Source organism: Stegodyphus dumicola, chromosome 6 (genome assembly GCF_044657685.1).
Source record: "Stegodyphus dumicola isolate Sdum_Otavi_A_Nest chromosome 6, ASM4465768v1".
In the NCBI taxonomy this organism is placed as follows: domain Eukaryota; kingdom Metazoa; phylum Arthropoda; class Arachnida; order Araneae; family Eresidae; genus Stegodyphus; species Stegodyphus dumicola.
The window spans coordinates 90,173,936-90,200,601 of record NC_140773.1 but is presented as its reverse complement, the minus strand read 5'-3'; the positions used below and the strand labels follow the sequence as shown (position 1 = coordinate 90,200,601).

At 31.2% G+C, this 26,666-nt stretch overlaps 1 protein-coding gene across 1 annotated transcript; it reads right to left on the bottom strand.

The window, feature by feature from the left end:
* Nucleotides 1-1,368: 1,368 nt before the first annotated feature.
* LOC118186554 (uncharacterized) lies at nt 1,369-26,357 on the bottom strand. Its single transcript, XM_035356661.2, has 5 exons — nt 26,140-26,357; nt 18,681-18,886; nt 7,625-8,004; nt 4,239-4,399; nt 1,369-2,545 (listed from the first exon to the last, which is right to left on the bottom strand). The coding sequence occupies exons 1-5, from the start codon at nt 26,151-26,153 to the stop codon at nt 2,269-2,271; spliced, it is 1,038 nt and encodes a 345-aa protein (XP_035212552.2). The 5' UTR covers nt 26,154-26,357; the 3' UTR covers nt 1,369-2,268.
* Nucleotides 26,358-26,666: the final 309 nt, after the last annotated feature.

Genomic DNA, 26,666 nt, shown 5'->3' with positions numbered 1-26,666 from the left:
GAAGCTAAAAAGTTGTAATTTAAAGAATCAAAATTATTTTCTAAAAAATAAGCTTCTATTTAAAGTTCAAAATAGTTAATGAACTAAAAGGAGAAAAATAATTTATCATAAAGTTTTATGAGAAAAAGAGATCAAAGAATTCACTTTACAACATACATCTATAATTTTTTATCACTAGTAATGAAAGCTTGGGTGCCTAAACAGTAAACGCTCAAATTACTCATGATGTGAATTGATAGATGAATTTGACACAGAGAATTATTTAATCTTTTGTTCCCATAAAATTATGTGATACATTTTTTCGTTGTTTATAGGAACGGTGAAAATTCGCGATTTTGAAGCACGAATTTAATTTAATGTATCTGAATTAATAGCGCGGTTTTGTTGGCAGAAATTTCTTTTTATTTTCGAAAACCACCTCTACGTTTAATATCACACATTTTAATCTAAGGTATCGAATTTCATTCAAATACTTTTTCAGTTGTCGCTTATTTTTTAAGAAATTGTGCACTTTGTTGAAATACGCGTTCGTCTTCGTTACTTAAAATCTGCAAAAGAACTATATTAGTCCAAAGGCGTAATTTACCCAGAGGGACTATTAATTTCGTTTTCGCATTTTGCGTCGATTCAATACAAGCGTAGTTTCACTTTTCAAATTGTTACCATCAAATATTATTGCCCTGTATTATATTTAAAGAAATTAAATGATGAAGAAACTGCATAAATGTAGGTATGTTTCTCGCATTGTGATAAAACCACGGTACCTAGAACCATCAAATTTTGAATAACGTAATCTTCCTGCGAATGTGAGCATCTGGTAGGCCTAATTTGGAATTTAGAAATTGTTTTATTATCGATTTCCTATTTTGTAAAACTTTAACGAATTTTGATTAACAAACTCAAGGATTTCAAAGCGAGTCATGGCAACGTTGTATAGAAAAAACATTTTTATCTCCAGCGCGCGAGACTGTGTATCGGAAATTCTAAAGGTATGCTCATCTTAAAATTATTGTGCGATATTGCTCTTGAACTTAATTTTATGGTTTAAGTGCGAAGAACGTCGTATTTAATAAATGATGGTAACACACAAAATGTTAAAAAAATGGCCCTTTGGACGTAATTTAAATTCTGAAACCTTTCAGATTTTTTCCCCCTCTTTTTAACGTTATTTGTATTTCTGTAACAATTTTTTTAATGTTGTTCTTCACACTGTTTCGTGGGACTATGAGTATTTCTGTTGTCGAATTTCTCAGTCTAAATAATCGTCAATATTATATTCCCTTATCAAAATGGTGAAGATTAAAAATGATAGCATAGAAAATAGAAAAATAAATGGATTAATGAAACGTATTTTCTTTTCGCATTTTATTACATATATTTAGCTACAAAACTTGCTATAAATAAACTGTGACAAATAAAATATAAATACCCATTTTTAATCTCTCATAAATGGCAATTTTCGAATTAATTAAAAATTATGAAAGATTACTTATTTCTATCACAAAGTAATGAACTGTAAAAATATATAGGAAAACTTGAAATTGGTTTAAACTAATTTTAAAGCAATCTAGCAAATAAATTTCTTTAACTACGTCCTTTTTCTTTGAAACTGCATACATATATTTTAATCAATTATTAAAATTAAAATATATTTATATATAAAAATCACATTAACTAGAAATAGAGCAGATTAAACACGTAAAGAAAAAAACGCAATGCTCACTTTAAAATGAATTCACTAGCCAATAGTTATAGAAGAATATGCTATTTTGTGATTAATGTAAAATTTAACATTTTATTAAAACTTCAATTAGAAGACAATAAATAGCATTAAAAAAATTTACTTCGATTAGAATGATTACCCTTTCAAACACATCAAAAATTCATTGAAAACAATTTTTTATTTTTAAAAAATATTTCTGCATTTCAGATTTTTCTCACTTATCATTTAAATCAAGGATAATATCTAATTATTATTGCTTTGCTATTTTAAAAGTTTTGCCATTCTTTCCTGTTAAATAACCAATGAAAAAATGTGGATTATGTAAATAGGAAAAAAATTAAAAAATTCATATTATCTAAACAACAGGTAAAAAATAAATTAAGAAAACAAAAGATAGCATAACTGCAGAGTTAGTAGCTTTGGCCATCCCACAGGTTCCTTTGCAGTGGAGCAAACGATATTCACAGGTCTGTTGTTTTTTAAAATGAGTCATTTTAAATTAAAATAGATCCAGTTTTAGAATATCGATGCAACGCGAATTAGTATCATCCTGGTGGCTTTGGTTGAAGAATACGATTAGTTCTAGGAGCCCCTGACTCAGGCATACGATTAGACCCTGAAACCCCAGCTTGAGGTATACCATTAGGCGCTACAGTCACAGGTTGAGGGTATGTTGATGTATAATCCCAATTATTGTCAACATAATGGCAGAAGTATTCGTTGCATTTTCCAGAATTGGTTCTTCCGTGCATGGCAGCTGCTTTAAGCCGTCTCTTGAATGGCTTTGGTATAAATTCGTTGTTCAGCATGTGACCTAAAAGGCTTTGGGAAAAACAGATTTTAATTTTACATGAATTTTAAAAGTTCTGAAATATATATTGGAAAACAAAGAAAATATATTGAAAATTTCTCTAAGAATTATAACTGTCTAATTATATTGATAGTTTCTTATACGTATTTGTGAATTTATAATCAGATTAATTAGAACAAAGTAGATAAAATAAGTCTGAAATAAAAAGAGAAATAATAAGCTAAACATCAGCATTTCTTATATAAGTTTTTAAGCAGTTTCCTATACAGAAATATACATTAAATGACATTTAAATGTAGGAAAAGTATAACTTTTCATGACTAAATAAAATGTGTAACTTTAACCAGTTCTTTAACCAGAGGCGTAGCTAGGTTTTTCAGTGCCTGGGGGCAAGTGAAGATTTCGCTCGCGCTCTTATTTGCTGGAAAAGGAAATTTTCAAGCAAGAATATAAAAATTTGGAGTTAGAAACTGGAGTCTTAAAATCCAAAGTATCAGATAAAAATTTCTGAAATATAGTTGGAAGGAAGGCTTTCATCCTTGAAAAGAGCATCATACAAGACAAAATCATTTTTGGTTCCACATATTTGCGCGAATCTTTGATCGCGCAAATATGTTGCTTTCAATTAAGAATATCACAAAGTCCAGATTTATACTTCTCGAAGAGTATCTTGATGATTGCTTATGAGCAGGAATACCATCATAACCGCCCTACTTATGAAGAAGTGGCCAATGAAATGTAAAGCCGAATTACATTGATTTTAAGAATTGCAAATTTATAAAGAATTTTTATATCAACGAATTGTAAAAAAAAGAATTTGTGAACTTTTATCTGCATTATTTGGCAATTATTTTATATACGAATATAATTTATTTTTATATTCTAAAATTACACTTTTGGAATAATGTTTTGCATAATATTATGTGTATTATTTATTAACTGTGCAAATCTGTAAGTTTACCTTGAAAAAATAAATGTGCCTGTTGCGCTACCAGTATTCTTGAATGTGCTCTAAGATGTAAAATGGTTGGGGATCTCTGGTTTAACATAAGCGGGAGAAAGCTTCTAGTAGATCTTGCAGGGTTCGTTTTGAAAAAAAAAAAAAAAAAAAAAAAAAAAAAAAAAAATGGCCGCTTACTTTAAACGCTAGACTTCAATTTAAACTAATTCTGGCTTAAAGCAAAGGAAATAATGAAAAAATAATTAGTAAAACGATTAATCTTTTTACTGAATCTTTTTTTACTAACTATTTTTTTCATTACTTCATTTGCTTTAAGCCAGAATTAGTTTGGACTGTCCAGGCTCTTTGTTATGTGGGGAAGGATGATTTTTCTTCACCTTACCTCTAAATGGAAAATCGTAGCCTTTCTCTTCCACTTTTGCTAATCACATGATAAAAAAAAAAAAAAAAAAAAAAAAAAAAAAGAGGAAAAAGATATCCTTCCTTATGATGATGGGATTAGGGGCTGAATATTAGAATGTTTTTCATTTATGTTTCATTGCATTTAAGAATGGAAAACATTTCATTCTAAAATTTCGTAACAACAGACAGTTTTGCGCCCGCTGGATGTTTTACCCAGCGACAGATTCCCTTCCACTACGCCACTGAGTTTAACTAACCATGTGATTCGTTAGGATAATAAATTTATGAATTAAATTGATAAATATAAATGATTTATAAAACATAGTACAAAATGTGCTTACATAGACGTTACAGTTCTCTCAAGTTCTGGCGCATTTTCGTTGGCGGGATCTCCGAATTCACACGACAGCCTTTCCAAGCAGTGGTCTTCTGTACTCAGCAACCCATTGCATTGTAGGTAATTAACCATCACACGGGATTGCTGTTTTTCATTATAATCAACCTGCAAGAAAGTAAAACACGTGACCTTTCCTTCGTAGGCTGTAATACAAACTGTTTTGCAGACCACCAAGGTGAGTCGAAGCAACAAATTATGCAGGAAGGAACATTTTAACATTTTATAGGCAGTTATTTTTGTAAATAATGTTCGTACACTTTTTGAAGTAATCTTATGCAACAAAACAATTAATTGTAACACAAATATTACTTTTGTAACTAGTCAGTTTTATGTGCATCTATTTCTGTTAATTATTGAGCTGTATCTTGATTTACATAACAAAATGGCGTTTTTAAATTTAACACGTGGATTATACCCCACTAGTCTTTAGTTGCTTTAACCTGCCAGTTGTTCTTGGTTGACGTCTAAGAAATGTTCTTTTTAAGAGATCAAAAGTACAGCAGTCCGTTAGTGCTGCAACATGAATTTTCCCTGAAATATTTGAAAATTATGTACATTATACTAATACTTCTTTTTATTTTTATTTGTTTTCTTTTATTTGTTATATTTATTTATTGATTGATTTTATATTATTCTTTATTTAATTATACGTTTGCACGTTTAATTTCTTACCTTAGTTTATTTTTATTTTTATTGATTTATTGTGTCGAATGTTGAAGTGTGAATCGTGACTTTCTCCTGAAGAAGTTAATTTTATTTACGTTGTGTCAATAAAGAAGTGGATTTTCTGTAGAGGGTTAAAATAATGGTTTAATAATATTTAATAATTTTTTTGTAATATATTTTACATATTTTGCTAACAGTTACAAGTACTTGAGTCAGCCTTTCCTATACTTTCTTATTTTCCTACCTACGCCTTCCTACCATAATGAGTTTTCAGTTTCCCGCTTTATATAATATAGGGGAGAAAATACTATTTAAGCTGAGGTCTGACGTACTTAAGACAGAGAGACCGTGTTCTGCTCTCCGGCCACGTTGTTACTACGAGTTAAAGTTTGCTAGTTTGCAGGCCGTGTTTATTACGTGCTTGTTAGTCTACACCAGTGATTTTTAGATGAGAGCCCAACTACGCGATAACAACTCTGCAGCTTAGGCTGTTTAGTTTACTTAGCTTTAGTTCAATTTTACATTTTCTCTTTGGTTAATCGTAAAATCAAGTTCAAGCCAAAAATGTTGGCTTCGTGTACATCTAAGAGGGACCATCTTGAGTTCAAATAGAAGGATATTTAAAACCCTTCTTCGGAGTTTTCTACTAGGTTCTAACAGTTAAAGGACTTTATTTCAGCTAAAACATTACACTATATAGAAATAATATTTATATTTCTTTCGAATATCCTTAATTTTAGTTTTCCGTTGAGAGTAAAGTGAGCTACAGTCATAAATGCTTTACTAAAACTTAGTTTAAACTTTCGAAACCACGCATCAAGTCTTTCTGTATACTTTTACGATAGTGAATTCGCCGCCTTTTATTAAGACCATTAGTTATTATGTATCAATGGTCATAAAATATGTAATTTTCATTCCCAGGTGGAGCAGGTATTTTGAAAATAGGTCACTGAGTTGATCAGTTGTCATAGATTTAGTTTTTAAAATGGTCTTTGAAGTAACACTTTTACTGGATAATCATTTGGCGTTCCCCTTTTGAAAGTATTCTCTTGAAAACAGTGATCGTCCATCTTCATAGCCTGTAGAATAAATGTTATTTATTATACCCGTCTATGTTTTTAATTGAAGATAAATACCTATTTTCTCTCAACTGAAAAATATTAATAATTAATTACATAAAGGGCAAACACATAGCTTTCTTTCTAAAATTTAATTACATTGACTTTTTGAGCTTATACAAATTTTGACATCAACACATAATAATTATCCTTCAATGTAAAACTGTTACTAATTAACTGTTAATTCTTTATTAATTTCAGTTACTTTATTACTTTACGTAACAAAATAATTAGAATGTTTGTTGAAAATCTCTGCATTTTTCAAAGTGAGGATCTTTTAGCCTTTTAACCCTAAACTTTAAAGAGAAAAATTAATTATATTACAGGAATGATGAACTTCTATATGTAGCAGCAGGGTTTTTAGGCTAAATATAAAAATAGGATTAATATGTTAACAAAACATAGAATTTGCGAAATTGCTTATACAGATACCTTTCGCTTTGCGAAAATTCCCTTTAAGAAAATTCTCTTATTCTTTTGCAATATTATTGCCTTTAGTTAAGGGAAGAAATCTCAAGAGGATTTAGGATTATATGTATATATATTTAAAAATGAAACGTAAAAATACAATGTTGTTAGTGTGCCCCGCCTTAACGAAAAAATAAATGATGTTAATTTACTAACAGGCACACTGCTTTGAGAAAGAAATATGCCATTTTCAGTAGTTATGTCAAATGTGAAGCCTTTCACACAAGCCAGAGATGACAAGTGTTAACTTTCAACACTAGTACAAGAACTTAGAGAAATTACAAAATCATTAGGTTTGTTTGATGCTGAAGATGTGAAAAAGGAGCAATGCCTTCGCCGGGACTCGAACCTGAACCTCTCGAATAAACTCTGAGTGTGCTACCGTTACACTACAAAAGCATGTAGAAAGGAGGGAGAAAATACCTTATATACTTCTACTTTAAAGGGCGACTGGGGATTAAGGGGAAAATCGTCAAATTATGGTGCTGAAGAATCATCACTCAAATCTGGACCTCTCGAATACGCGCCAAGTGTACTACCGTGCCTACTATGAGAAACATTCAAAAAAGAAAACTTTCTTAAAGAAGTCTTAGAACTGTTGTGAAACGTTTGAAAGGCCTAGCACTTTGGGGTAATAAAATTAAGTCTGGAAAGTTTGAGATTATTGTTCCTCAATTATGGGATCAAACATACAGCCATATTTCTGACTCAACGCCGATAAATATTTCTTTATTCATATTAAATTACCTTAATCTGTAACTGAATTATCATAAATATTTTTAAAACCTTATCTTATCAATCGTGTTATCCAGTTAATAATCTTCAGAATATTTTATTTCATATTTTATTCAAAAAAGAATCTTTTGAGTCCTTTAACCTGAGGCTTTCAGACATTTTATACAAATAGCCTAATTATGGCTGATTATTAACACAGGTTTTCAGCTAACCCATTAAAATTGAATTATGACTTTTTCGATTTTGCGGTTTCTGCATTCTACTGTCTACAGATAACTTTATAACAACTCATTCCTAAAACAAACTTCACGAATTAAAAAAAAAAAAAAAAAAAAATATTTACCTGATGCAAATAACTAGCTACTATTTCCAGTTCCTTCATTCTAGTTGATTTATCTGGAGGCACAGGCCGAGGACCTTCAGCTGCGTCTGCCCTTCTGCGTTTCCTGCGACGTCCCCATGTAGGAGGTCTAGGTCTGTTAAAGAAAGGATTGGAAAGGGGCGATCCAGTGAGCATTGTCGTCGTCATTGTCTGTCCAACAGGTACAACCACCGGAAACGAGAAGATGATGCTAAGAAGAGGAGCAAGAAGTAATGGCAATCCAGCAGCCAGTAATCGAGCAGCTTGCCTGCGCCCGCTGTTGGGTTTCGGTCGATAACCGTAGAAATACTGACCACGGTATTCCCAGGTTTCTGGTCGTACGTTCCTTCCTCTGTCAGTAGCTGTTGAAAATAAATAATTTGTTATGTCTATTTTGTTTGCTTTTCAGAAGTTTACTATGACAGATGGTCATATACAGTATGGGGAAAAAATGGCACAGTAAATGTTCATAAAACTTAAATTCCTTCTGAGCAGACATTCATCTTTGAATGTGGCCCGAAAACAAAATGTATTAGAGATTTTAGGCTTATCATAACTTATGCTTCGTCTACCTGGTGTACCTAATCTGATAAAGATTCTACAAAATAAAACCCTTAGGAGGATTATTAAAGTATCTTGATAAATCAGAAATAAAAAGATTTATTTTATTATTTACTTATTATTATTTATGATTTTATGATAAGAAAGATTTTAGATAAATGCACTTTTCAGAAAACTTTCATTATGAAATATTAAATATGAACTATTAGTTTAGATCTTGTGCAACTGATTTCCTGATAACTTCACATTGCAATTTTGGTTCTTCCATCTTCGTACATCCTTAAGATACCTGGTATTGTGTCTCTGTCTTCTTTCATCTGCTCACGAGGCAAAAACCTCTCTTTTTTCGCCCCGTAATATTTTAAATCTTGTGATTTATCAGTAAGATACTTAAATTTTCGGTACAGAAAAAGATGAATTGTAGTGTTTGACTTCTGCATAGCAGCAACATAAAAAATCTAAAATAAATAAATAGCTTTGCCATAAAAGCACTTTCACAGCCAATTTATGTAATAAACAATTTCACTGCGGCAAAAATTTTATATTGTTGAAAAAAAAAATAGGATTATTATTAAAAGAAAAGATAGTTCTCCGCTTAATGTATAAAATCTAAAGCCGCAATTAATAAGTATTTAACAACTGATAATAATTTTAAAATTAATTACACTGAGATATCTTTATTTCTCGCAATTAAAACCTTTTGTAAGCTATTTACAGAGGTTCCGATATAATGTTTCTTAAAAGAGTAAAATTCGATGTATGTATTTCAGTCAAAGACGATTTATCAGATGATATGAAATTTATAATAATTGGAATTAAAGCAAAGAAACTTTTCTATGGCAGACATCTAAATCTTAATTTCAAGCGAAATTATAACTTTTCTTATAACAAATCTGCTTATGATCACGCTTATTAACAATGTAGTTGATAGCGAATCCAAGAACGAGTCCATAAAAAATCGTTATGCTTTTAGTTTAAAGTTATTTACTGCGATACCGAAGGCCTCGGGTTCGAATCCCGCAGAAAGTATGGTTGTAACTTTCCGTCCCTTCATAAGAGGTAACAGCGGCCACCGTAGCTACCTGTTAGGTGCCTCCACAATAAAATGGCTACTACTTTCGGCTTTATGAGTGGCCAATGTCGAAAAAGTCACAATAATGTGCCCGCCTTTCCCCCCCAAAAAAAATGTTTAAAGTTATTTACATTTAAATGATTAAACAATTATTTGTAATAATCTATGTGAAATGCGTTTTGATTCCTTTTCATTGTTATTTTAATATGTAGAATATAAATTAACAATCGGTCGTCTCTTTATACTGTAGAGCAGCGGTTCTCAAGCTTTCGACTAACGCGTACCATCTAAATAAAATCTGAAAAACTTAAGTACCACCGCTACATTTTGCAATGATTATTTTTCAGTTTCTCAATAAAAATATTATAAATAAATATATTTTGCCATTTGCACAACCTATTGGCTATTTGTATTAAATAAACATACGTAAAAAATATATTAGATTAAAAATGGGTTACCATTTTTATTATCAAAATTTAAGTTATAATACTTTAATTCTAAAATTGAGTGTGAAATTTAGCTCTGTTTAAGAGAGACAAATTTCTTTGTGTCTGGTCTTATTTCAGTTAGTTTTAACAGGAAATTAGGATCCACTTTTAATTTTGTTCTGCATTTAATTTTTAAATATAACATGGAAGAAAATCCTTGTTTACAGAAATAGGTTGTGCAAAAAGGAAATAAAAATTTAATAGCTTTATTCTAAATGCCTAAATTTTTTTTTGATTCAGATAGAAGTTAACAAGTGTATTAATTTTGAAATCTTCAGTTCGAGTTCGATCACAAGAAATTTCTATCAATTTTTCTTTTTCTTCATGAGATTTTTGGATTTAATAGAAAAATACTTTTTCTTTGCGTATCGGCAGTAGAACGCGTACCACGGATTGAGAACCCCTGCTATAGAGTATTCATTTATTTTTATTAAGGACTTATTTTATGTTAATTAGCTTTTCTATTTTTTGGTTTCCCATTTTCCTGGCAGAATGTTAATTTCCAGTTTACTCATATTAGATGAGGTAGACAAGAGATAGCATTTAAAAGGAGGCTTTAAATACTATTTCTTTTCGATATATTATCGATGGTATAATTAGAGCTTGTTCCACTTGCCGAAAGACACGTTTGCTATTTGATTCTCTTAGAAGCAATTTATCTGTGGCGTAGCATTATTCTCGTCATGAAGTTTGTCACGCCGACATTAGGATTTTAAGTCAACTTGCGCGTATTTTGTCTATGTAGCTTTTTCTGCTAGTTTACGATTACATTAGTTAAACTTTATTTCATTAAGTTTTGATTTACACCATAAATGCTGGCTGGTTCTGTAAGCAAGATCAGTACCGTCTGTTAACTTTTATCTGAGTTAAATAAAAGGATCATTTACACCTTATTGTAATTTCCAAGACGTAGTGTCGCTTACGTCTTTTCGAAGTTCTCATCTGGTTTACGTTCACCTGGTTTATGTTCTCATCTGATTCATGTTCTCCTCTGGTTTATGTGCAGAGTTCTCATCTGGTTTATGAGATCCTATAATGTCATTTTAAAGTAAAAGTTTTTGTACATGAAAAGTGTGATATTTAAAATTCGGAATTTTCTAGTAACACTGGAGATATATTGTTTAGCAATATAACTATGCACTTTTATGAACACTTGCCTGTCAGTAACTAAATAAAAGTAATTATTTAGCAGTCCAAAAGAATGAATCTAAGTGAATCTTAGCAGCAATCATCTCTTAATTTCAAGAGAAGTTTTGAGAAGAACAAAAGATAAACTCAAATATAGAAAGGTTTCTTTAAATCATTATTCAAGATTCAAAAGTATTAATATAAAAATAGAAGAAGTTCATTGTGTTTACACATATACTTTCAATTACGCTGTTTCTCAGAATGAAGTTTTTTAAAAAAATCTAATGTTGTGAATGGAAAGGTTACGAAAATACGAAAATACAAATACCAAATATTTTATTTACAAAGAGAAGCAAATATATATGTTATAAGGTATTATCTGCCTCCTTCCAGTATGCCTTCATGGTGCAATCGTAGCGCGTATTTGAGAGGACCAAGGTTCGAGTCCCGGTGAAAGCACTGCTCATGTTTCATATCTCCAGCATCAAAAAGTCTAAAGACTCTACAAGGTAAAGATACTGAACAGTTTTTAGAATAAAATTGGCACTGAATTATACAGTGGAGATCTTTTTTACTTTAACCCTGATTCCTGATATACCAAAGCGCTCAATACTGCAATTAGGACTTTGTTTTGTAACACTGTGCGGTATTATGAATTACAAAATGCAACAGCCATGTGGGGAGAAATATAGCTCTCCCTGCCGTACAACGGTTCTATTAATACTCAACAATTTAAACAGAAAATATTGTATGCCGAAATTGTTAAAATTAATTTGCTGACATTTGAAGTAGCTGTAACGTGAAGCTTAAATTCATTTCTTTGCTTTGTTGCTTTTTTACAATGCATTTAAATACTATCTAATAATATGAAATGCATCTGTATTGATAAAGACGAAATAAGTCCTTTGAGTTAGATTCAAAGCGTCAAAGGAAATGGAAAATAATCAGATACGCCTGTAAACAACATTTTGTGAAATTATAATCCATTGTTCTTAGTTAATTATAAAACAAATACCAATTATGATTTTCAGAATTGTTTCTTAAGACATGCTTTGAATTATGTATATATTTTAAATTTCGGATAAACAATAGTTATAGAATCGTTTTTGCAATATTCAAAGAAAAATCTAAATTTTGTTTCACATATGATCATGTTACTATTATAAGCTATTCAGAATATCTTAAAGATATTATGAATTAGTATATATCTTGTAGATGAGCATATAAATGTACAAATATATAATTTTTTTCTGAATAAATGTAATAAGTCAGTACTGACATATAGCGAATAAAGAAACACTCAGCTTAGAAATCAGGTTTCAGATACTCCCATTAAGAGTTGCATCCCTTATAAAGAGAAAGAGTCTGTGAATGTATTTATAATCAACATTACCATAATCAGTGTCATGTTGATTGACATTATTTAACAAAAGTACAGTAGTTTTTTATTGATTTGAAATAATGATTCTATAAGGTGTATTCTGTAAGGTGAAACATTAACCCTACAACCTTACTAGACAGGGAGGAAGTAAATATATGTCTGAAAATAGTATAACAGAGGTTGCAAAGGTTTAAGGAGATTTTTATTAAACTGAACTTTTAATAAAACAGGATACAGCTCGTGCTACAAATTACCATCATTTTCGGAGATACAAATAAAATAATAACAGTCAAATAAATTTAAACGTTTATCAGCAGGTTCCACAGTTAAATAACTAGGCTACAACCTGTTCAATTAATTTACCGAAGCGTAAGTATCGGTTGCGAGGGAGCGCAAGGCTGAGATAATTACATTTGCCTAGAATTCTACCTAGAATGTTACGCGATAATCAGAAACTCTCTCTCGTGATCCAAAACCCTCAGCTTAAATACACTATAGCATAATTTGCATTCTGTTGAGGAATACGGAAAGAAGTAATTAAGGTAAAGATCAAAATCATAATAACTGGTTAGTTTAACACACTTATTGAAGAGGAAGACCAAGCACAAAATATGGATTCTTTTTTTTCTGCCACAAATTAGATGATATGAACTTGAGAAAAATAATCGAATAATACGCTGCTGGAATTAAAAGAAATTATTACCTCCCCGCCAAGTAGGATAATCACAGTTTTGACTTTTTGTTGAACTTTATAAAAGTAACTTCATAAGCTTAAATTGTTAAATGTTCGTGGCAAGATTCACAAGTTAGTGCCAGATGCAAATGCAATTTGTAACTCTAATGTAACATTTTCAAAGAGTTAAAAAAGTGCTGATAGCTCTTAACAGAAGTTTTTATCGAAGCATTTCTAAAATTCATTGTTTTAGATTCTTTTCAAACCAATTTCATAATTAATACTGTGATATTCAGCTCTTCCTGATTGAAAATTGAGGATTCTCAAATTTGAATGTCTCACAAAGTGAGATCAAGGGAGAATGATCAACATGGAAAAGCTAAAATTCCTGTTTGTACAAGAAATACAGAAAGCGTGAAAGAAATGTGTGCCCAAAAATATGGTATTGTTATGGTACCCAAATAGCTTATTTCATTTCCACTGGATCCAAAATGTACCGGATACAAATTCATATTTAAAATAATAGGAAAAGTGATAAGGGAAAACGAATCTCTTTTGCATACCTTTCCCTCGACTACATCTTTGTGAGATTTAACTTTACTTAAAAATATTTGGCAACTTCAGCAATAAGCATATGTTCACTTATTCGTAGTCTTTGAGGTATTTTTGGAGCTTCTCTAACACCCCAATTTACGTTGCCCCAATGTGTGCAAACTCAAAGTTAGGCGATTCCTTATTTTTCTTATTTTATTTTGCAACTTTATGCTCGTAATTATTTTGCTTTGAAACTGTCAGTAATTAATGGATAATGTTGATAAGAAAAACATTATGTAATCAGGAAATGTTGATAAGCAAAACATTACTCTGTCTATATATAAGAACTAACTTTAAATAAATAATACATAATAATACATAATACACCATCAGTAAATACACCATAATGTAATGTAATATACCAATGCGCTGCAACCTTCCTGGCCGATAGTAATCGGTCTCATAAAAAATACAGTTCAAAGATTAAAAAAAAAATAAAACAGAAATACAGTTCAGATATTAAAAAAATTAAAACAAAAATACAGTTCAAAATTATCAAGCCATAATTCGCAGTATTGTTCTATTTCCATTTATAAAGTTCATCAAATCCTTTGCAAATCTAAACTCTTTATTGCGGCAGTAGAATTTTTTTTATGTTACCATGTTTTCCCTATCATGTCGCAATAATAAGCAGTCTTCGAAGAAATGTCTTGCATTACCTTCAGCACTATAAAACTACAAAGACTATTATATTTCAAATTAAATGTTTTCAGGTACGCCAGGAAACGCCCGTATCCATAAATTATTTGATTGTAATCAAAATTACATATTCTCATATTTTTAGAAACTTAAAAGTTCAACAAATAATCTTTCCTTTTCTCCCGAAATGTTCCATTTCTCTTTCCAGCAGTCATAATAGAAATCCTTTATTTTACGAATAACAATTCCTTTTGAGGCCTGAATATCGAATGCATCCCCGGTATTGACCAGCATGTCGTATCACATTATCACTATCACACCAATTGGGCTCATTATCCCTTCATATATTTTTCAACTTCTACAAGGAGATCTTGTATATATCAGTCCAAAATATTAGTGTTATCAATATCTGCTAGTGCTTCCAGCCTAGGTAATGAGTCCGTATATATATTAATATATGTTTTTACAATCAGATTTTCATCAATCCATTTAAGAGCAAATACGATAGCAGCCCAAAACCGATTTGTAAGATTCAAGTCTAATTTTGCCGTAGTCTACTTCTGTACCAAACAAGTAAATCACAATTGCTATCCCCATTCTCCATTGTATAACCGGAACCATCAGTAAATACATCAAATTCTCTTACTCAAACATCTAGTCGCCGGCATTCCACAGCTTTTCTTAATGCAGAATGTATGCTGTTAAGACAGAAAAACATGTATTATGCGCAGGTGACACGTGAAAGCAGGTCTGGACACCCGGGTGGCTTGCATAGATTATTCGGGTATTGTCCAGATCCCGCAACTATTTAAAGCTACACTCCGAAATCAAGACAGTACACGATCATAAAAGGGCAAAGTATCAGAAATTTTCTGCATGTGGAATTAAACATTCTCCTGGTTGCATAGCATATTAACACACGCCTACACATACTCATTACACTATACATTTTATAATATGCATTGCATTGATCACTGCAGTTTGCGAATTGCATTGATCATTGCAATACAGTTCAATGTATTATATGCAGGACAGGACTAAGTGTGGGAAGCACCAACACATCGCCATTCCCAGAACTGGTATAGCTGCTTCACACTAACCGTCTTGAGAACACCTCCAGAGGCCGCACTTACGCATCGGTGTTAATTAAAAAGTTATCATCACGGCATACAGAACTTGTGGTACAGAGCATGGCCGGGTGATACAGTTGCTGATGGCAATAACATTACAGTACAATACCATACATTACAGTTGATGGTGAAATATAAATATAAATATAAATATAGCTATACAAATAAACACAAATAAGCAAATATAATTTAATGGAAAAACATTAAACATTATTATCTTGGTTAATTTATTGTGCTATTAATGTGATGTAATTTGCAGTGTAATACCATATTTGAGAATTGCATTGTGGGTGTCGTGGGTTTAAGTTGATAGGTTTGCTCAGTGTACAGTGTCAGTACGGAGTTGCAGTTCATAGATGGTTCACAGTTCATTGACAGTTCATAAAAAGTTCATGGATTGAGTCAGAGAGTTCATACATACAGTAGAGTTCACCAGTTTCAGATGTATTATATGCAGGTGACAGATGACGGTGGACGGGGACGCCTGATGTTTAACAGAGGTGAACAGGCATGTGTCCCACGCCCTTCCCTACCTAGAGGCAACAACTCCCTGGAGCCGCAAGAGGCCCGCATCGGGATTTTATTGAGATATCAAAATAAGTTTATTCACGTGGCCAAGCAGGGGTGTCTTAAGTCTACTGTATTACAGAGGCTGTTCGCACATTTTTAGACGATTTTGGTAAGCTGTAATAAAAAATCGTTTGTTGCAAAAGAAGTAATTGCAATTGTACTATGTTTTTAAAAGTCAAAATTATTGTCTGTGGCTTGAAAGTTTTGTTTTTATTCAAAATGGCGAATTTAACAAAGCAGTGGTTCGAAGGCTACATTTACGTTCTTTCCGAAGAGAAATATGCATACTCCGTTATCCAAAAACGATGTGAGAGTCATGGGTTTGTGATATCTAAAGCGCCGATAGGTAATATCATCAACAAGAAAGGAAACAAACGTCAAATTGGAGCCTCAAGTGGAACAAAAATTCCAAACAAGTATCCAAGGAAAAAACGGACATTTTCGACTATTGCAAAGGTACGTTGTTTAATGTTAAAAGAAAATCCCCCTAGTCAAAGGACATTTGCAAAAATCATTAAAATGCTCGGTGTCCACTGTAAACAAAATGATAAACGTTGATTTAAATCTTAAGAAAGCTAAGAAACGCAATGTACATCGTCTTCTTCCAAAGCATTTCGCAGGACACGCTGCAGAATTCTATATGAGAAACACTTATCCAAAGAAAAATGGAAAACAATTGTCACAATAGATGAAGCATGGATGTATTTAAATGATTGTAACAAGAAAAGGGCCATTTATTATCATAAAAGGGGAGAAAAAATTTAAGTACATGATTCAAAGAATCGAAAGAAAGTTTTTAAGGGATTCATGATTGTTGCTGGTTTTTCTTATAATGGCAAGTTAAAAATAAAGAGAGTGCAAAAAAAATGTCAAGATTAACTCCAAATACTATCAGGAACATATTTTATCGCCAATTTTTCTGAATGAAATTGCATCGCTTTACCCACAGTGCCATCAATCTGTGAGACTCCATCAGGACAAAGCTAGCAGTCACACATCAAAATCCACTGTAAATTTCCTAAACGAAATGGAACAAAAAACTGGTATCAAGGCCATACTCTTCACTGATATCCCTACTAAATCTCCCGATGTGTCACCTATGGATTTTTGTGCTTTCGGACTTTTAAAAACTGCATTATCCAAACGTTGTCTCAAAACCCTAATAGGACTCTGGAAAGCTGTTAGGGAGGAATGGGATAGAATATCTCTTCTGCCACTTCAAAAGGCATTATTATCCTGGAAATTGCGGTGTCGAAAGATAGTTCAGAATAAGGGATGTCAAATATAACATTTAAAACACAAGAATTTTATGTAATTTAGTTTTGTGAATACAATATAGATCGTCTAAAAATGTGTGAACAGCTTCTGTATATGCAGGTGATGGAGGACGGGGACGCCTGGCGTCAAGACCTCCGTAAGTAATAAAATCAACATTTTGTGAATGTAATTTGAATTTATCATAATAAAAAGAATAAAATATCTAGAAAGGCGGCATACCGCTCACTATGCAAACGACTTCCGTCGAAACCTGTTAAAGCATCTGGTCAGAAGCAGCAGCCAGGGTCGTTGTATTGTATCTAATTAATTTCTGATTCACTCCAGGTCTGCGACCCTAGAACACCAAGCCCAACATAATATAATATAATGGGAGTAATAATTGTTTTTTAAATTAATCTAATAATTTTACTTTTTAGTGCTAATGTCTCAGAAATTTCTTTTATAATACATCAGAATAGAAGTATTTCTTCTAAAAATATTATTAAAATGTTCTTCAAAATTCAGTTTATAACTGAAAAAAACATCAAGTCTTAAAGCGTTTAACACATTTAATTCTAAAACATTCATATTTTAGTTTTGGTAGTCTAGTTTTTTCCACCCTTTGGGTAAAACAAGAAATTAATTTTTTGTAAATTTAGTGTCAGCCTTTATTCGTCAATCCACATTTTTAAATCTTTTATAGCAAATGAAAATTGTTTCTCTAATTTCTCCAAAGAGTTTTCTTGAATCACATATAAAATGCCATCAGCATGTGATAACATTCTTACACCATTTGGATACTCTTTCTTTAACAATACATACATTACGATATTCTAGAGCAGAGGAGCACTGCAAGAACCCTGTGGACATCCTTTATAAACCATTCGTTCAATACAAATATCCTTATTAAATCTGGAAATAACTTTCTTTTTAGAAGTGTTTTTTCCTTTAGAAGTGTTTAGAAACATGAAGTTAGACTTCGAGTTATGTGATTCCGAACAGATGTGCTTTTCATCAGTATCAACAATCGCAAAACTTCAGGCTATTAAGAAAATATAGATAAAAACATACATATCCATGGTAAACATTTGAGCGGATTAAAGTAATCCCCATAAGCATCTTGTTTTAACTTAAAGGTGTTTGCTACAACTGAAGACGAGCTGCTTCACAAATATCATTCTTCATATATTTCCAACTACAAAATACCTACCTTAAAAAATCCAAGTATGCCGGAAAGACCACCTCTAATAGTCGGACTAAATCTATGTCTTGGCACAGAGGGATCAGGTCGTAACTCAAATGAAGAATCATAGTTCTCTACTACATTCTTTCTGCCATTCTTCAAGGCTCAAATCAATACACATATTGATATGCCATTGAATTATATATTTAAAAATATCAGTTCATACTTATTGCTTAGCTGCTTTTGATACCTGGGTTAATTTGTGCATTCAAAGAGGTAAAAGGAAGAGGATCATCCGCAGTCCACAGATATTTTACTGCAAGCAACAGATAAGAATTTTAGTTATAATAATTGTAACTCACCTGGTCTATGATGTCTGACAGTATACATGGCAATAGGAAAGAAGAAGCCATTTTGAGTTTGAGTTCTCCTCTTCTCTCTATGAAATGTATCGCTCGATTTATGGATATAATCCAAGCTGTAGTTACCATGACTCTGGCACAACACGCAGTTATCCAACAGCAGCAGACATCCAACTGCTAAAAGTAACAGCTCAGGCGCTGAAGATCTGAAAATAGAATTCATTATTACTCCAAATGAAAATATCTTTGCAATCTTCAATGCATTATTACTTTACTTAGAATTCAAGACATATTCTTATCATAAGTAATTTAACTTCAACACAAACTTGTCATTTTATCATCAAGTTGCAAAATGCATGATCATTAAATTTGAACGTAAATAACGTAAATATATTTTTAGTGATGTAACAAAGTCTGTTTAATATGCGAAGAGCTAGCACAAAGTTTGAGTAAATTCTGTTTTAAAAAACATTTTATTCCAAATACCTCAAGTCGTATGATCTGAAAAATGGATGTTATGTAAGGTGACCTTGTTACAAGTTTTATACTATTTTCCAGAAAACAAAGATTCATTTCTGATTTAGTAAGCTTTAACAGTGTATTTTCACTTGGAATACAGAAATAGATAAATTCCTCTAATTAATAATTATAATTTTAATAAATAAAAAGTATAAAGATTTGCCAATCAAGGGTGTATGATTTCAGTTAATAGTTTGCATGTATTTCTTACTTTATTTGATTAATATTTACTGAATAAGAGTTTTGTTTTAATTGTAGTTCTAATTTTATTTTAATTAAAGCAAAATTGAGAAATAAAGCTGCTAGGTAAGAAATACTTTTAACAACGAGAGCTCATTAGAGGCTGCGTGGTTAAAGCAGATCGTTCGATTCGTTGGAAATTAATTCTGCGTGGAACGAAGAGATTTAATGATTGTTTGATTTTTAACCATGAATAAAACAACTTGAGATAACTAGTTTCCTTTTAAAAGCCTTCAAAAGCAACTTCCTAAAGGTAGAGTGTTTGAATGTAACAGAATTACCTAACGACTGGAATCTTAGTCGGAAAGATTTCACATCTTTCTTACGAGAAAAAATTTTTATCATTTTCTGCATTTTCTTTTTTATCATTTAAATATTGAATTTTATTTCATTCACTACAAAACTTCACTTTCATTCATTTGATTTCTTTCATTCATTTAAAAAGCCACAACGGCAACATTACAGACCTCGACTGAAAGCAGGCGTATGTGTACATGCATGAGTAGATATCTCAGCTATGTTTGTGAGCTATTATTAAATACATTTTAATGAAAATTTATGAGATGGTGTTTATCAAATCCATTCTTTTATTTCTTCACTATATGTAATACCGCTCTCCACAAAAATTTTAAATTAACAATTTGATCCCCAAAACTTCTTTGATATGCGAATATTTATAAAGTACAATTTTCCGTTACCAGGCAGAAAATACTAAACGCGACGATTAAGAAAAGATCGATGTGTTTGACAGTTTAGTGTAAAAAAGAAATATAGGACGCATATTTCCTTCAGTATGAAATTAATATTTTATATCTATTCGTTTTATTTGAAATACTTATATTAAATTCTTCACGACACTTTCATCCGCTACGGAAGAGGAAAATAAAAGTAAAATAAAAGCAATTTGAAATCTTTAGATTACAGCAGTGGTCCACAAACATTTTCGGTTCGCGGCGCCGTTGAAGTATGAGAATTTTATCCACTACTCTCAGAGTTAAAATATAGGCCCATAAGCAACTAAACGACGGTTTTAATGTGGCTGGTTGAAAAATAAATGAAACATACGTTTCAAATTCAGAAATAATTTATATCACATGCATTAAATAAGTAAATATTTCGAAGAATCCTATCGTTGAAAAAATGAATCGTAATTAAGGGAAGTTAAGCTTTTTTTATTCTAATGTTTTGAAATCTTGGAATCAGACTGGACATAACTGTCTTATTTCATATTCCACAGGGAGTTTTCTCATGATACCTCCTGTTGAATACAGTGATCGTCGAAAATCAAGTTTTGTACAAATATAATGTCACATGCAGATTATTGCTCTTTTGATAGTACCTAAAAATTAATTTCCTGCAGCCAAATGTTTTCTTAATGAATTAGCGCGAAACAGATTAGTGCGGATTTCGTGTACAGAAGCAAAAGTATTAATTCTTTGAAAATACCGGAATATTTCATGGCGACTCTTAACTCTCTCAGCGTTACGGCTCGAAAATTCCGTATAGAAGGTTGCCTTCTATATTCATTACACAGGAAAATTTCTGCTAGCTTTTAATGTATCTGATTTTATTTTGGATGTATATTGGAAGAAAAGGAATCAAAGTTCAAAATGAGAGAGTTATTTTTTAATTAAAATCAAGAAAATATAATTTATTTATGACATTTTGAAGAACTTTGAAATTTCAGGGCTAAACCCGTAATATCTATAGTATTCTAAAGTGTCGCGGAATACATTTTGGAAACTACCAGATTAAAATATATCATATTAACAGTTCACGATTTATCATATTAACAGTTTTAAAAATAATTTTTAAATTAGAAAATTACAAATAGCAATCTGATATTAGAGTGTAGATTTTAGTTTAACTCCTGAAAGTGTTTCAAGCTGAGTAGTTATAGGATTAGTTGTTTAATAATTAATTTCCTTAAAATTAAAGATGTAGAAAATAAAATCTCGTGCTTAAAATGAGCTTTTAAAGTAACAAAGCCAAATTGTCGGGAAAAATATTTGTTTTGCGACTATATAACTGTAATGGTATTAATATTACAGATATATATTTATATTAATGCCACTGTAAATTAATTTGGCCTTCTGTACAATTATTTACTAAAAATGTGAATTAATTTTTAAAGGTGTAACTTTGCGTTTATTTTACCCGATTCTCTGAGCACGGAACTTGGAACAAATAGTTCTTTAGCAGTATAATTTCCATTTTACCAGGACAGGAAATCCTCGAACTGAAAACAATAAACTCTCTAAAAAAGTTTTCTTTGAGGTGTTTTATAGGATAATATCAAAAGGAAATAGAAATAGAAAAATTATGGATGGGCAAGAGGCATATTACATGTTACTTTCAAATTCAATCACTACATTACTTTCAGTTTACTTTTTGTTTCCTTCCGAGGGTTATGGTGGTGATTTAACTGTTTTGTAACTTTGGACTGCACATTTTTCTACGTGTTTTAGAACGAATTTGTAAGTCTCAGTTTCCGTCAGAGTTAGTGTTTTCTAGAACACATGCATACCAACTGAATATCTAAACATGAATTAATAAAGATAGTAATTACAGATATTTTTGTGTGAAACCGTTAAAATAGTTGTTGAAAAATAATGCAATGGCTATGTTACATTCAATATCTCCTTTAAAATCTGCCAATGAATACTTCTCATATTGTTAATAACGTTTTTAAAGTTTTAGGCCTGTTAACATTTTTATAAAAAGTATTTCAAAACAACACGAGAAAATTATAACAAGAATGAGTTTTTATGCATAGCATGCATGATTTCCATGCTCAGTGCACTATTTCTGTTGCACATTAATTAATCAAAAACATTAGAATGCACAATTATCCAATAACTTAGTCTTACCAAATTTCAGTAAGAATGTTTTAATTCTTAATGTAAATGTTTTAGAATGTTGAACCTAGATATAGCTTTAATTTTCATTCATCCTACGTGGTTTTATTGCAATTTGTTACTCCTTTTATGGAGTGCTGTAGACCCTATCGAACTGTGTAACCTATTATACCCTATTGAACTGATTTATGAAAGAACAATTAGTAAAATAATTTCAATAGAAAATGTCTAAGAATAAAATACTTTATGTGCTTACAAAAGACTTTAAAGTTCTCTTTATTAAAACATAAGAATAAAATACTTTATGTGCTTACAAAAGACTTTAAAATTCTCTTTACTAAAAAATAAGAATAAAATACTTTATCTGTTTACAAAAGACTTTAATGTTCTCTTTACTACAACATTTTTGTTCAAAACCCTTGCTCTACTTTTTTCTTTTGTAAACTGTCACGAGTTAGAGCGATGTTTGCCACTTCTTGCTTGGTATTTTCTCAGTGCAACATTTTGCTGTATTCTATTACTATTTTATTGTTGAACTATCATTTATGTACCTTTTTTAATATAGTGATGGAAGTACATTTATTATTCCCAGATCACAGAACTAACATTTTACTAGAAGAAATATATATGGGTATGAAGATGAAAACGTTTACTCCCTGAAAATCCAAAGTTTTGAATTTTTGCCAGCATATCTTGAAACAGGATCACCCAGTGAGGACAGGAGTTATTACCTCAAAATTTATTCATATCATTTAATACGACAATCCGTGCACTGCAAGCTCAGAGTCTGTCTAGCTTTCAAATTCTAGTTCAACGAAAATTGTTTCCTTTACTTTGGTTCTAAAGATAACGCGTTTAAAGTAATTGCTACTTTTTATCAATATCTTTGCAAGCTATTTTATTAATCCATAAAGTACTGGTAAAATATTTTCTCATTGATGCAGAGCTTTTTTAAAGTAGGAAATTTTTTACTCATCTGTCTCACTTACGAAACACGACAGCTTAGTATAAAAACCCTGTCATTTTTCAACAAAATATTTTGTGGTCTTCCTGGGTTAACTTTCTCGACTATTGTACTGTGTATAAGTAAGAATTGATTTATTTGCAGAAGCACGAAGTGTATTTGCAAGGATCCATTCCGTCCACACATTTGCAAAAAGAAGCATATTTATTCTCACTGTACAGACAAATCTGCTGAAAAGCAACTTTTAGAATAGTTGATTAAAAGTTAAAAGTGTTCGAAAATTAATTTTTATATAAAAATGTTAGAAATAAATTTTAATACATTACTTATATAGACATAAAATTATTTATGTGTTTATTAAAAGCTCTAAACTATGCATTATAATTTCAGTATGTAAATATTATCATACTTAATATTTGATTTTAAAAAATCAGGTTTAAAATAAAAGGACATGATAGAAAATTTTAGCTTTATTCTTAAATTTAGCTTAAAAAGAAATGATGAGAATGTAATAGTGTATCTCTTTCACTTCTAAATGAGAAATCTTCAAAATTTTCAAAATGTTTCCAACTCCTTCAAAAATATCAGACATATTTCCAACTCATCCAACAAAATATATTATTAGTCATTCCCCAGCATTTGAAGTTTAAAATTTTAAATAATAAGTTGTAGGGTTTATATTTATTTTAACTAACATTTATTTTAAGTTTAAACTATCTTTCCTGTCAAGCCTTACTTTCCCCTGGAATTGCCAATGCCAGAGTATGTAAATTTTAGTAGAACGCGCAAAGTATTCAAAAATTGTCAGCGGAAGTAATCTGAGTTTAATAGAAGGGAAACGAGTTCGAAAGTGTGCTTTCTTGCTTCACGAGCGTGGAGGTGGCTTGGTAGAAATTGAAGAACCACGCGTTTCTTCCTGTGTGCTTGCCTCGGTAGATAGTTAAATCTTTCAACGTAATATTCAGAAGTTTGCTGAATTATCAGCGGTATCTTAGAACGCGGTTAGGTTAGTTACGTTTAGAGAGCCTCGTAGGTAGTCACTTGTTATTATTCATTTTTAGTTTCTTATTTTTATTTTACCGCCGGGTCGGCGTAGTTTGTGAGCGTCAAGAGCACGCATCTGTAATTTCTAAAGTTGAATAAAAAGGGATTTAAACCCTTCTCAAGACTTTGTGTACTTTCCAGTAATTAGCAGTCACCACTATTGTTGTGTGCAGGTTGGAAGCGCGCTACATTACAAAGTAATATGGATTATGTGTTTCACAATCAGTTATTTATGTATACAAAATCAAACTCATATCTAATCTACAACAATAAAATGTACTCATCAGCTATGTTTAAATTATTTCTAATAACTCTTTTTTAAGTCAATATTTGAAGTTTTAGTGAAGAAAGCAAAATCTTTATGTCTCACAAGTTTCTTGCTTTTAATTAAATAGGTGGTATAAAAACATATACATATTCTTGTCCCCTGTTGCCTCTGTCCGAGCACAGCAATAATTGAACACTAATTGAAAGGTGATAATTCTGTGCGAAAGTGAATCAAGAAATAGAACTTCTCGGAATTTCCTCTATAAGAAGCTAACTATCCGCTTTTGAATTTTCTCCACGATAGCAGTTCTTTCAAGGCATACAACCTCGTTAGCTTTGCAGAGCTAAGTACTTACCTGTTTGTTTTAATTATAGTTCTTCAGTGCATGCGCATTATTGAAATAACTATTATCAGCTCAAACCTACATTATTTTACCTAATATTTTTAAATCTTTCTATAAGGCATAAATTAATATGCAGATTTAATCTTACGCACGTATTTAGAAGAAAACAATGAATACCAAATATGTAATTATTTAAGCAACAATTATTTCGCAAGTTTTATAATTGGCTAAAAATATTTGAGTATTGACCTTTTTTTTTTTTTGAGGGGAATAAAACCACTTGGCATTACAGGTTTTATCGATAAAAATCATTGTAATATTAACGAGTATTCAATTTATCCTGAAGAAACGGTATTTTATGGAAATGTTGATGCATATAAATAAATAGAAACTAAATTTTTAAGTAGCACTGAATTATTTATTAGAAAATATGTCTGTTGTACATTCTTATGTATTAAAGCAGAATTTAATATTACCCAATTCAATACATCACTATTGAGGTAATATATTGAACTTGCGTAGTTCGATAATTGCTGCGCTACAAGAATAGCAATAGGCGTTTAAGAATCTGAAAAATCTGAAAATTGGTCGAACTAATACCAAATTACTACCAATCATGTATTACATAATGTAAAGAAAACCAAATGATATCTGATGTGATATTTTTAACGAGCATACCAATCTTAAGTTTAGAAACCTATTTTATTGTTATTTGCGTTTTTTACATACTTGTATGAGAAATTGGAACGCAGCTGAGAAGTAAATAATACCTGCCATTCAAAACCAGAGCCTGACCAATAGTTTTATAAGCGCTAGATGAGAAAACGATGCGCACAAATTTCTGCTATTTAATTATATATAGATATTAAACAACTGGAGAAGAAAATTAGCGAGATAAAGCCAAATTACGTTTTAGAAGAATTGGAAACATAAAATTTCCTTTGAAGAAAGACATGCTTCTCGTTTCCCAAATGCTAATACCAGAATAAAACTTTCCGAATGTTTACTTTGAATATTATCCGCCTAATTTGATTAAAGAGTTCAAGAAGTGCGGAAAAAGTGCATTTAATTCTTACCTCAAAATGAAACCAATAACAAGCGACAATAAAACATTTTAATTCCCATCTGTTCCAGAGTCAAAATAATTCATTCTGGTACCTTTTTATCAGCTGGGCTTCATATGATACATAAAATGTAGTTGGAAATAAAAATAAATTTCTTACCTCTTAAGTGCCATATTCTACGCCATGATTGTAGATCAGTATCCTACAATCCATTTCCTATTAGGAATTTCCTTTCATCGTGTACTCCAGAGAAGATCGCACTCAAGAGGTGACCGAGTACTTAATCGGACCCATTGCAGAGCTTGACCCGCATTCGGCCCCATATTCAAATACTCTTCGCTTGACCAACAACCCTTGAACGTTGGCCTCTAGCTGGCTTTAAAGGTGTACTACGCACGAATAAGCACATTCACTGGTTCCTGTGCTCACCTGTCGCTTTTTCCTTTTTTTGTAGATTACGTCGCCGAAAGGTGACGGTCGCAACAGTGGTACACTAAAGACGAGATCATTTGCAATGTTTTTTAAGTGTGGGTTACACTAACACATTTTTAGCTCTAAGAGATTGATGTCATAGTTTCTAAAAAGTAATTTTCATACATTTTGTAAAGCTCCTTTACACTAATGAATCAAACATAAAATTTGGGGAAATACATTTTAGCAAAAAAGAGTGGGAAATGATATATCTT